Source organism: Coccinella septempunctata, chromosome 9, assembly GCF_907165205.1.
Source record: "Coccinella septempunctata chromosome 9, icCocSept1.1, whole genome shotgun sequence".
Classification (NCBI taxonomy): Eukaryota; Metazoa; Arthropoda; class Insecta; order Coleoptera; family Coccinellidae; genus Coccinella; species Coccinella septempunctata.
In genome coordinates, this window is record NC_058197.1 from 9,641,711 (window position 1) to 9,654,347 (window position 12,637).

The following is a 12,637-nucleotide window of genomic DNA, read 5'->3' on the forward strand; positions in this document are numbered from 1 at the left end:
TTTTCTCTTTTTGAACTGACCACTAAAACGATGTAGACCCTTAAGGGATTTTGCTCGATGAGACAACACATTATCCGCACTCCAAGTTAGCATCAAAGCTGTAGTTCTGAAAAAAAAACGGTAGAAATCGTTTGTTCAAAGTAATTAATTAATTTAAGTTAATAAATTATATATGTCTGCTTATGTACATTAATGCAGTTGATTATTTAAATTTCAAGATATCCTTGATGCTGTTCAAACAGTATCTGCTATTGTTATTTATAAAACTGAATTTCATGAAATATATGTATATCTAAAGTAGCGCAATATATAGAAAAAATGACTAAAATGTCCCGAGATAATGACCTAACAATCCACCCAACATTACGGAATGCTTCAGAAGAGTCTTGAAATTACTTAATTCCTAACCAAAAAACAGAAATTTTTCGTTTCTTTATGTTCACACCCAGTACAACAAGAAGAGCTTGAAAAAAATACCCTGCAGCAGTTACCTTGAGATGAAGGATGGTGCTTCACACCACTGGCAAAAAATTCACATCGGTGAAGAAAATGAACGATATTTCCATAGCAACGAAAATGTCGCGAGTGGTTGACCTAAAAATCTACAGAGCATCAAAATTGCTCTGTATGGTCTTCTACTGTTCCCAAATCTTCACAAAAAAAGTTTTTGATTGTTCTGCATTCACACCCTGTACAACAAGAAGGGATTGACCAAAATATCTTGCATCAGTGGCATACAGACAAAGAACAACTTTGCATCTCGGGGTGAAACTCTACATCCCCAAAGTAATGTCGAAGTTATAGCTATTCAAATTTAGGCAAGTGTGTCCCACTTAATTTGCGGCTTAGTTCAAACTCAGTACCTTGTGGGATCAGTTTCATAGTCTGGTGAGTATACCTTGAAACGGAACTGATTCAATAAGACAGCGTCCATTGCCATTTCATCTCGCATTCATGAGCATCTTGACAATATTCCAAACTTTTACTATATTGCCCTCGTGGCAGTGAGGCAGTCCATTGACCATATAGCCGTTTTTGAATGCCTTGTCCTTCTTTTTTCAGGTTTTATCGTTAGGAGCAGACGTTCTTCCCGAATACAAACTACAGAACCCAAGGCTGCACAACTACACTATCCTACACTACTCCCCTTTCAAGGCAGTCTGGGACTGGATCATCCTAATCCTGGTTATTTACACAGCCATATTCACACCGTACGTAGCAGCATTTTTACTCAGTGAGCCCGAGTTTAGTAGCAAGAAGAACAAGAAGTACAGCGAAGACCCAATCGTTATAATAGATCTCATTGGTGAGTATTACTTTATTGCCATAAGTCTAGTCCGTATTTCTATTGAATTACAGCGATAAATTCAGAAATCAATAATAAATTACATTCGACATTTAACTTGATGCTTTTTATGAGGAACTCATTTCCAGTAAATTACAGCGATAATCATCATAATATAACATAATCAACGATCAATAGTTTCGAATAATTAAAGCAATAATTGCTCTGCTTGAACATTCAATTACACAAGAAATACTTTTGCAATGTATTCTAAAGAAAAATCAACAATATTTCGAAAATAGTTTATTGCGACATAAATACATACCTTCACGATAACATGATGATTTACAGAAAATTATTTCATGTATTAAGGTAACATTCGCTGTAATATGAGAAATACATTTCTGCGAGTATTTACCTGACGCTCGTGCTCTCCAGGAATGGAACAATTAAGGCACGGGCATCGTAAATAACAATGTAATATAATTGATTCGTATCCTTTGCCTAATTACCGCTTAAACCTGGGAAATTTCAATATACACTGCTCAAAAATTTAAATTCATATTCGACAGAAAACTTTATTCGGTTGAATCAAATTTTCAGTAGGTATGGCTGTACATACCTTGACATTAATTAAAGAAAATTACAAGAAACTCTTATTAATGAATGACTCATTTCGATAATAACAGACACATAAATACTTGGGACCAAGTGCAAAAAATAGAATATTAATTTAAAATATCTCATATTTCATTATTTATTTTTTTATTTTATTTATTGAGTTGCTATTACGTAAGGATAGGAACATAGAACATTTTTAGGGGATCATCCCCATATACAAATGAAATATAAAGAAGCAATTAAAGTATAATAACAAACATAAGAATAAAAACTAATACAGCAAAAATAACAAAAAAATCGAGCTGTAACACTTGAATAAACTAAAAACCATTTATATAAAACATTCCCAACACATGGCAAACAACAAAGAGCATGAACGCAAATCGATCCGAAAATTCAATTATTTTTCTCTTAAACTGGCTAAGATTGCAAATGGAAAAATCTAAATGTACACCAAGTGGGATATCTGACCAAATAAGAATTTCTTCTATAATTTGTGTACTGGATCTTGAAACAGCAAGCAAATGTGTATGTCTTGTTCTCCTCGCGGGTATATTAAGTTCAACAAGAGATAAAAGTTCAGGTGAATACACATCACCATGGACTAACTTGAAGAAGAAAATAAGATCCTGCATAAGTCTTCTAGAAACCAAAGCAGGTAGATTCAAACTGAGACGTAATAAAGGATAGTCTCTATGACCTTTATTAATACTATAATGGCCATCACAATCTTTTTCTTGCTCGAACCCTCCAAAAATCTTCATAAAAATGTGATGAAATAGGTTAACAATAATAGCACTTTGTCAACACAAACTCTTTCAATAAACTGTTCATATTTTGTTTAGTTTTCCTGATGCCGGAGTAATCTTCCACAGTCCCGTACTTGAAATTCAATGAAATTTTGTCCAACTAATTTTGATGACTTCAACCTTCTATCAGAAAAAATGCCTTACCTTTGAAAACAAACTGTATTATGTATTAAGTTGAGAAATTTTTTTTAATATAAAGGTTCTAGTGAGAAATGGAATAGGTTCAGCACTCCCATCAATAAAAAAATTATAACAATTTTTTCTCATTTTTGAAAGCTGGTGAAGGCCTAAGTACTTTAGTTCATATGAAAGACCCCTTTAATTTTCAACAAGCTATCTTAATAACTTTTACACTTTTTGGTAACAGCCTGTATAAAATTAATTACAGGTGGTATTTTTCTAATACTCCTTATTTCAAAATAATTAGTGCTACTATGGCACAGTAGGATTAACAGCAATATAAAGTTAATAATTCATCTTTTGACTGGCCAAAGGCAATTCTGAGAAAACAATTTTCAGTTTCCATCATCTTTTTCATTGGTGCAAAATGATTCACATTTGTCGGTCTTCTTTACGTCCCATTGTCAGAACAGAGCTGATTGGTTTCCGAAACCTCCAAGAAGAGATTACGTGATGAATTAATTTTCTCTTAGGCTTCCGATAATTTTCGGGAACCAATCTGGCCCTTATTGCCAATCGGTGGAAAATGAGGAACAGCTATTTCGGGATGTCGATATCCGTCTCCCTGAGAAATATTGACATCTTCTCAGTCTTGTGGGTTGGATAGATTAGCTTAAAAGTTAAACTCTGTAAGGCAACGGTAAATCGAGCCTAAGATCGAATGTCACGATAAGAATGTTATCCACTAAGAAACACATATCACATCTCCGTTTTACTCGTCTTCTCAGCTCAGGAATAAACTGAGGAGTAATCCAAGATGTCAGCCTCTTCCCAATCGAGTTTTCGGAAGTTCTTTCGCGCCTTCCCGTACAAGGAAATGACATCTGATCTACGTTGAAATAATCAATTTTCCCCTTTGGGAAATTGGTGAAGAACCAGGTCAACTTTCCTATTAAGTACAACCGGAATTAAACGCTAACAACTCCAAATAACCCACCAATTTGACTTTATAATCGAAATAATGAAAGTCAATTCTTTGAAGAGAGGAGCAAAAAACTCTATTAATTTCGTGAAACGTTTTCCGGTAATTTGAAACTGTCAAAAAGACATTATTAATTTTTTCGATGCTTTGTTTCGAGCAATTTGTGAGGTATTAATAACTGAACGGGCTTTTTCAATTTTAAGTAACGACGCTGTAGTTCTTTTCAGGATTTCCACCGAAAATTTATGCAATGAACTGCAGTTATACAGGGTATTCAGCAACTAGTCAGCCATAGCTCACTGAAGGACCTATCTCGTGGACTCAGAATCACTTTTTTTTTTAAAACCTTTCGATAAAATTGTTATTGTCGTCATGATTGACGGGCGACGGAGCGATGTTTCCTGCCCGCAAGGCGTCGCTAGCAACTGGGACAAAAACTGCCTGCCAAATCCGAGTCAGGCAACCCTAACAGTCACGATCGGAGAACTTGTAGACACTCTGCCTGAAACAGAAGAAAATGTACTCAAACAAGAACAATAAAAACGTGTACAATTAAAAGAAAAAATATAAAAGCATTTGAAAATACACATATTTTTTTATTTGGCTTAGCTTTTCTAATTTAATCACTCTTATCGTTCTATAGATTGATCGAAAGCCTCTTGTGGGAGTACTTCTTACCATATCAATGATAATTTTCCCAAATCGAATAGAACAACCCTCAAGAGTGAGTCTCCCGAATGACATACTTTTCTTCTTCTTCTAGTGGACGTGACTTTCATCATCGACATCCTGATCAACTTCAGAACGACCTACGTTAGTGGTACGGACGAAATCGTTTCAGATCCAGGCAGAATTGCCATCCATTACCTCAAAGGTTGGTTTTTTATCGATCTTGTGGCAGCCGTTCCCTTCGATCTCCTATTCTTCAATAGCGACACAGACGAGGTAAGTATATTACACGTGGCATGCATAGATCGTCATAGAGTCGGCGATATGTGGTTTCGAGAATTGTTCGATGTTCGTTATGACATGAAGCGATGCATTTTTGAATCGTTCTGTGGACCTGCGTTTGTTCTATGATCTTTTTCAGTGTTACTTTTCTCTGGCGCCATCTCCTGAATGTTGAGTGTTTCGGTAGAACCATAGAAAAAATTCAGGGAGCTCGAAAGTTTCGTAAATCATATCGGACATCTTCAGGTCGAAAAAAATGACGTGATTTCATCCAACATAAAACCGATTTAAATGAACATACTATGAGTGCTATGTAACATTGCAATAAACGTTAACGAAACAGATCCTAGACAATCATCAAGAATTCAACAAATTTTGTTACTGTCAAATGGAAAATTGTTTCAGAACGATGTACATATTTCAATTGAATTGAAACTCGAACAGCAGTACTTCGAAAGAATTAAACGAAGCATTTTTTCTGTTATTAGTTGGGCTTGGACAAAGACGAGGTAGAGACCTTTTTTACTCAACAAACTTTACAAAAACGTTTTGAAAAAATTCATATTCCAAATTCAAACAACTGTTCGGAAAATTTGAAACGTTTTTGTAGGGTTCTTTTCACAATGGAAACCTTACAAAAACGTTCGTTGTGTTGGTAGCCATTGGTGTCAAAACTTTCGATTTCTACGTTTTTGTAGCGTTTTCATCTATACAATTTTGCAGAATTTACACATTCTGAAGGTGTGCTTGCACGATTCTTGGCATGCTTGGTATGTTTTTCTGCCAAACTGTTCCTCCAGCAGTAAGTTTAAATTTTTGTTACTCTGCATCGCTCTATGTGAAAAAATACAACTCTACTCTTACCCCTTTCTATAATTTGTGTGTATATTGTAATTGGTCGTTTAGTTTGTAAGTAGTTTAAGTAAGTAGGTAAGAGATTTTTTTATGAACTTTGTGTACCAGCTGAGACTTTTCAATATTATCTATTGAACCTTTGAATCAGCGTCGACCATCAGCCTGTACATAAAATTCGGCTTATTGTCATAAAATGAAATTTAATTTCAGCCTGATTTCATTTTTCTTTTTTTTTAAATCTTACTCAATGAACTTTAAATTCGAAATTTATTGTTGTTTCGCTTGACTTTTTATTCTTTGAGGGCATCGCATTCTTCGAGCAACAAATTTCGAGCTAGCAAATCCATAAAACTCAACATAAAGAGCTTTTATTCCTTCCTAAGATAATACGAATCCCGATTTTGAAAATTTTGAAAGAGATGAAGCTATATAGTGTGTGACTTTCACCAACCTCATTACATATCCCAAATTTCAAAAATTTGCCAGCTCTAGCTTAATACTCTTAATTCAAGCATTTCATAACATAGCTCCATCTTTGTATCCCATCCAAAAAGAAGAAGAAAACTTCCAGATAGCATTATTCACCAGAATTTCAAGTCGGTGTCAATTAATTGTAGTCAACTATGAAAAAGTCTATCGAGCATTATTTGGTCTGCTTTTTACTGGGCCTTGACATAAATATTCGTTGTGACATCTTGAATGTCCACATGCTGCTGAAGCTTTTATGTATCTTAGGGTACTAAAGCTTTTACACCCAAAGCCATACACTTACAGACACCGATAATGATGTTTAATTAGGCATAGGATGGAATAAATCAGGCTTTTATAACAGATGCAAAAAATAGAAACGTATGTTATCAGACAACCATCATCATCAACTTTGAACTTGTGAATTCGGACAATGCAGCTTCAAATTGTTTTCGAACAGACTTGCATGCCCTGTAGTGGATGTTCCGTTGGCCAAACCTTCAAATACTGCTCTTTCGTTTTCAGACCACCACCCTTATTGGCTTGCTGAAGACCGCAAGGTTACTGAGACTGGTCAGGGTTGCCAGGAAAATCGACAGATATTCCGAATATGGAGCAGCCGTCCTTTTATTGTTGATGTGTTCGTTCACCCTCATCGCTCATTGGTTTGCCTGCGTTTGGTGAGTTTTGAACACCTCACACAACCCCACACTTAAATTTCGATTTACTTTTCTGCAGGTATGCCATAGGAAATGCCGAAAGACCCATGCTGAAAGCCAAAGTTGGCTGGCTGGATATTTTGGCAAACGACACTCACCAGTTCTACCTGCCCAATAATACCGGAGGTCCTAGCATAAAGAGTCGTTACGTGACTGCGCTATATTTCACCTTCACCTCGTTGACCAGCGTTGGATTTGGTAACGTAGCACCGAACACAGATACGGAGAAGATCTTCACCATTTGCGTGATGCTTATAGGATGTGAGTTTCACGATTTTTCATCGGAAGTAATGTGATATAGTTTCCATAGACACATGTTCCTATTCTCAGTGACATGGAAATAGCAAATTTTTACTGTTTTTCCATAAACAGTAAAAATTATTTGTCTTGGCCAATTTTGAATATTGTTTTTTTTTTCGGTTGCCTCCTTTTCCACAAATCTTTCTTATAAGTTAATTAGTTTCCTAAACACAGAAAATTTTGGGCCGGTAGGTTTATGTTTCATTTCTGGTAAGTGTATTGGCCTCTTATTTTCCTTTGTTTCCCTAGTCAACAGGATCCCAGATTCAAGAGACCTTGCTGTTTTTGCCTAATTCATTGAGTTTACTTCGTTTTTTTATGGCAGCATGTCTATCAGAAAGGATCACTATGTCATATCCTTGATAGTTTTCTCCAGGTTCATGTCTACATGATCCTAATGTCAGGGCACACTTGGTGGTTGCCCCGTATATTCCAGTGCCAGCTGCTGCAGTCTGCACTGTATACCATTTTATGGTATTCACTTTGAGATTGTGGTTGGTGTATTCCCTTCGCCAGTTTTCCCTTTTACATAGCAACTTCTTGATACTTTTTTGATCATAACATCATCTGATGCAATTGTTTGGAGAGAAGCAAGCCACCTAATTTTCAATTCTCTCATTTCCTGAAGCTTCTCTAGATATCCAGCGAATGGCCTCATGGGCTATCAATCACCAGATATAGGGAGGAAAAATCTGTGATGATCATGAGGCTCTAGAACTAAAAAAAGTAGTTAATTGCTTTTCTATCTGAATTTCAAATGCCTTTGCCGGTACATACTAATTTCTCCTACTAAAGAGGTAAAAAGGAAATATCATCTGATTTCGAGGGTTGGGAAATAGCTTTTAGAGCTTCATCAGGAGGTCTGCGAAGAAATCCAAACGAGAGAAGAATAACTAGACCTTGCATAGCAAATTTATTCTCTCAACCTGGAAACAAAAATCAAAAAATCCCGAGAAAATTTTTTATTTTTATTATGGATTCGTTCGCCAGCCAGAACTAAGACTCACACTCAATGAACAATGAATGCTCAGCTTCATAAGGGAATTCCCAGCTCTATTTTCGGCTCCCAGCGGGTTTGCACGCCGGCCAGGAAATCGTACTCCCAGCAGTGATAGAACTGAATTAAATAGGGAAAAAGGCACAGGTTTCTGCTCCCAACGGGTTTGCACGCCGATAAAGAAGTCGTACTTCCAGCAGTGGTAGGACTGAATAGGATAGGGTGTGGAATCTGAGCCTCCCAGTTAAAATAACGGAGTAGTGTCTTACCTCTGGACTCGATGTAAGGTTGTTATTCTCGGAGGTCGTCCCAGCGGTTACTGTTGCGCACCTGTTGATAACTTCGCGGAAGCTATTGGGGTGGGGTTCCGTAAATCAAAGTACACAGTAAGAAATCCCGGCTATAAGCCTATCTCTACACGGACTTCAAGAGAAAGCAAGCTACAATCACTTAGACTCACAGAAAAAAATTAAAACTCTTACTGCCACTCAGAAAAGCCTCGAATACTACAGAATCATTGATACGGCATTGGCATACAGTATCACCAATCAATACAGAATTATAAGGAATAATCAACCAACGGGGGACCTCTCCTTTTATAACCACTGGTGGGTTGTGGGAACGGTAAGTCCCTAATGTGCCAAAAATCGGTAAAATATGCATCGATGAAAATGTCTTGACTCTGGCTTTTAGGTACTAACGTTCAAAATCCCGGTAATCTCCAAATTCAGTATGTTTTTCACGGTGCTGCCTCGTTTTTCAGAACTGAAAAAGGGATAAAAACTGTTTACGGTTCCCCAGGATGTCGAAATCCTGAATTGGAATTTCAACTATGTAATTGAAAAATTATCGAATCACTCTGAGGATTAATATTCATCAAAAAGAGGAACTTCATCACAATACATATCATAAAATCACTTTCAAATCCAAAGAAAACTTGAGTATTTGTGCCTGAGGAATCGACATTCGTAAGAAACTTTCCTCTAGATGGAAAATTTGCCTGCGACCTCAATCTTCTCTTCATCCTTGCACATCTCCAGGGGCATCATAAAAAAATAAACCCAAGCGTACAATATCGTATCGTCCATTTCCCAAGTCATGAATTCCAAATCCTGACGAGCGTCGGACACGAAGATATCCACTCAGTGCGGGAACAGTAGTAGCGGAAAAGATCAACTATCCGCATTTTCAATATCAGAAAACGACTCGTGACCCTGAACTTGATACACTGCGAGTATAAATCTCGTCTTCCGGATTCAAATAGACTTGATACGCAAACAGTTCCCCATTTGCCTAATCCGATAGTATTACGTAATGCATAGAAATCGTGCCTCGACATTTGTAAGCTTTCGTCTTAAGACGGATGAACGTGATTCTTCTAATACGACGTGTCATCAGTATGGGAAAAAAACTCTGTACCCGGGGATGGGAAAAATGTACGATAAATGATGAGCCTGCTTATATATTTCGGTTTTATGGATGGTGTATCATACCCATTATGTTTTGTGGTGTAGTCTATCCAATCCCACTTGAACAAGTTTGGAAGATGCTGGCACAGCTGCCCTAAAGGCTGAATATAACGAACAGAGCTGACATCTTAAGGACTTGGAGAATATTTCCTAACCAAGGATGCTTCATCAGAACTCCATCGAGTTGTTCGTGTTACTGATAATTCTACTCCTTTAAAGCTGCAACAGGATCACATAGAAATCGAACGTCGAACGCTCTGGAAAAAGAAAATGCAGAAACTGTCAAACACCAGAATTGGGTCAATCATGATTACGTCGACATATCTGAGTCGAACTACTGGTTCACTTTGGGAAAGTTGCCTGGAAAGGGTTCATCATTGCTTTCCAGGATTGAGTGACTCCAACAAGGAACTAATATTTGTCGTTATTGCTGTGCGACATATGAAACCATCCAGTATATCACCTGGGGATGCCTGAAGTCCTCGGGACTGCAAGAATAGACATGGTGCCGTTGCCAAAAATTGGCAATAACAACTCCTAAGGTCAAAAAAGCTCTCTATTGCAATTACCATAAAGCTTCTTTATTGGAAGATGATCATCACAAGCTCTATTCTGATCGCATGGTTCTCACCATACCATAAGTATGGTTGACCAAACTTATTCTCATTTGATCTACAGCCCTGATACCGAAGCAACTATCCAAAAAATTAAAGGATCTTCAATTGGACGAGAATATCTATAGAGTCATGAAGAGAGAGGTACTGCTAAGAACGTCGAGAACGGTACTCTAGTGCGTGGGAAAACAGAAGAACATGGAAAAGAGCACCAACCTCTTCTACAAGAAGTGCGGAGAGATCAGAAATCCAACCGACGCGAAAGAGACGAGGAGGAAACAGAACCCAATCGACATCCGATAGCCAACAAGAAGCCTGCATCTAACCACCACTATGAACTAGGAACCTGGAAAGAGCTCCAAGAGAGCTTAATCCTTTTGATATCTAGGATAAGTGTGTATTTCTCTGGAGAGGAGTGTGAAAGCCGCAAGGCTAAAGTCATAACTTAATATAATTCAATAACTCTATAATGAAGAAACCCACAAATTTCTTAGAATGTAACAGAGAAATGCTCTGGAGATATATGCAAAGTAGAGTTGTCTGGTAAAAAGGAAGCTACGAACAGCTTGGCAATTTAAATAGTCACCTAGTCTTTCAGGGTGAGTGAAATTCTGGAGCTTGACAGATACACAAGAAGTGATAAACATGAGTAGCAGCCTAAATATCCTATTTCTTCGATACAAAGGATGTACCTTCCTCGAATGCAGGATGGCAAGGGTTAGCAACATTTGGAACACTAAGCATTGGAAATGACAATAAGGCTGTTTAGAAGTGAAAGCCTGCTCTTGAGGATGAAAGCTCACCTTGAAGTCCTGGATCGAAGAGCTTTCCTATTTAGGGCTGGACAGAGAGCCTTGGAAAAGCTCAGAATATCCGACATATCAATATCGTGAACTAATATAATATACAATCAAGCCAAGAAGATTAGTATAGGAAGACGCATAAGACAAGCAAAACTGAAGATATTGCAAGAAGAGTAGATACCTATATTATCTGCTCTCTATATACAACATATTACAGGAGTTGAAAGACCATGACTTGTCAGAAGAGCTACCTTTGCTTTTCTGAGTTCGGAAACGAAAGGTTTTGTTATGGCATGTGATAATGATTAATCTCAAACTGAGATTCTTCCTTTGACATCCATCCATATAAGATTAGATTGGGTTAAATAAATATTTGGGATCAATCGTCTACAATTCAGCCTTCCAGGACTGAGACCATTTGAATGCTTTGTACCTTTCTTAGGCTGACCAGTTCTTGGTAAGGTACATGATTGGCTCTTTCCGTCTCTTATCCACAGAGAATGCAAACTTCATTTGCTGATAGGCTTATGTGGTAGAACCGACATTTCCTCGTCAGCTCTTTCTGAACAACTCGTTGCAGATGGAGGAGATTCTTCTTCTTGTAAGATATCCTCAAGGTATTTAGTTGGCTGATTTGATTTTTAAGAATTTTTCCTGGTGCTCTAAAATTAAATCAATCGCTACCTTTTAGTATTTCAATGTTTAAGTGGATCGCAACATCCAGAAGTGGTGGGATACTGCGATCTCCATGTCATTGAGTATATTTCCATCTTTTTTCGCGTATACGGAACTCTTTCTACTTAAATTTTTCGATATATAATTATAATTAAGTGTTCTAAAGTGTCAGTGAAAGATACACTGATGATAACCCTTCAGTTTTGTGAAATTTATTTCTTCTTCAGCTCTGATGTACGCAAGCATATTTGGTAACGTTTCTGCGATCATCCAGAGGTTATACTCGGGCACGGCGAGGTATCACACCCAGATGCTTCGCGTGAGGGAGTTCATTCGGTTCCACCAGATACCCAACCCTCTCCGCCAAAGGCTGGAGGAGTATTTCCAGCACGCTTGGACCTACACGAATGGAATAGACATGAACTCTGTTCTCAAGGGATTTCCTGAATGCTTGCAGGCTGACATCTGCTTGCATCTCAACCGGAATCTGTTGCAGAATTGCGGGGCCTTCGAAGGAGCATCTCCTGGCTGCCTGAGGTAAGCCTAGCTTTTTCTAGGTCCTAGGAGGGAGCCCTGTGGAATCCTTCTTGTTCTGCCGGATTTTCCAATTAGAGGTTTCTTTTCAATTTATAAGAGAAACGCATTCTGTATAGAGAATAATTCAGTTTTTGTTTGACGCAATAAAAGAAGGTTAGCTATTAATAATAGAACTGTACTGAGAAGCATTAGTATAACCCTGATCAGAGGAGTTATAGTGCGTCATCCGCCAGTCAATTGTAATCGCCATTTCGAGAAACCACTCGGTCAGGAGACTTTTCACGAATAAAACCGATGATAGCTACATTTTGTTGGAAAAAAAAACATTTACATCCACATCTCCCATTTCTGGACATGCATGTTTTCATGCATTTCTCAACAACCAGTCGGCAAAGACAAGACGTCGTTGATAGTTTGGCAGCTTGAGTTCAT

At 37.7% G+C, this 12,637-nt stretch overlaps 1 protein-coding gene across 11 annotated transcripts in view; it reads left to right on the top strand.

Moving 5' to 3' along the window:
* LOC123319862 (potassium voltage-gated channel subfamily H member 6) overlaps positions 1-12,637 on the top strand; it is a 186,666-nt gene that overhangs the window by 164,423 nt on the left and 9,606 nt on the right. For 8 of the 11 annotated variants that reach the window (XM_044906868.1, XM_044906874.1, XM_044906870.1 and 5 more), the window contains 6 exons: positions 1,063-1,306; positions 4,581-4,762; positions 5,257-5,277; positions 6,617-6,771; positions 6,830-7,071; positions 11,896-12,205. In XM_044906868.1, coding sequence (XP_044762803.1) covers positions 1,063-1,306; positions 4,581-4,762; positions 5,257-5,277; positions 6,617-6,771; positions 6,830-7,071; positions 11,896-12,205 — 1,154 coding nt within the window. The remainder of the gene's footprint in view (positions 1-1,062; positions 1,307-4,580; positions 4,763-5,256; positions 5,278-6,616; positions 6,772-6,829; positions 7,072-11,895; positions 12,206-12,637) is intronic. The other 3 variants (XM_044906871.1, XM_044906879.1, XM_044906878.1) reach the window with 1 other exon arrangement.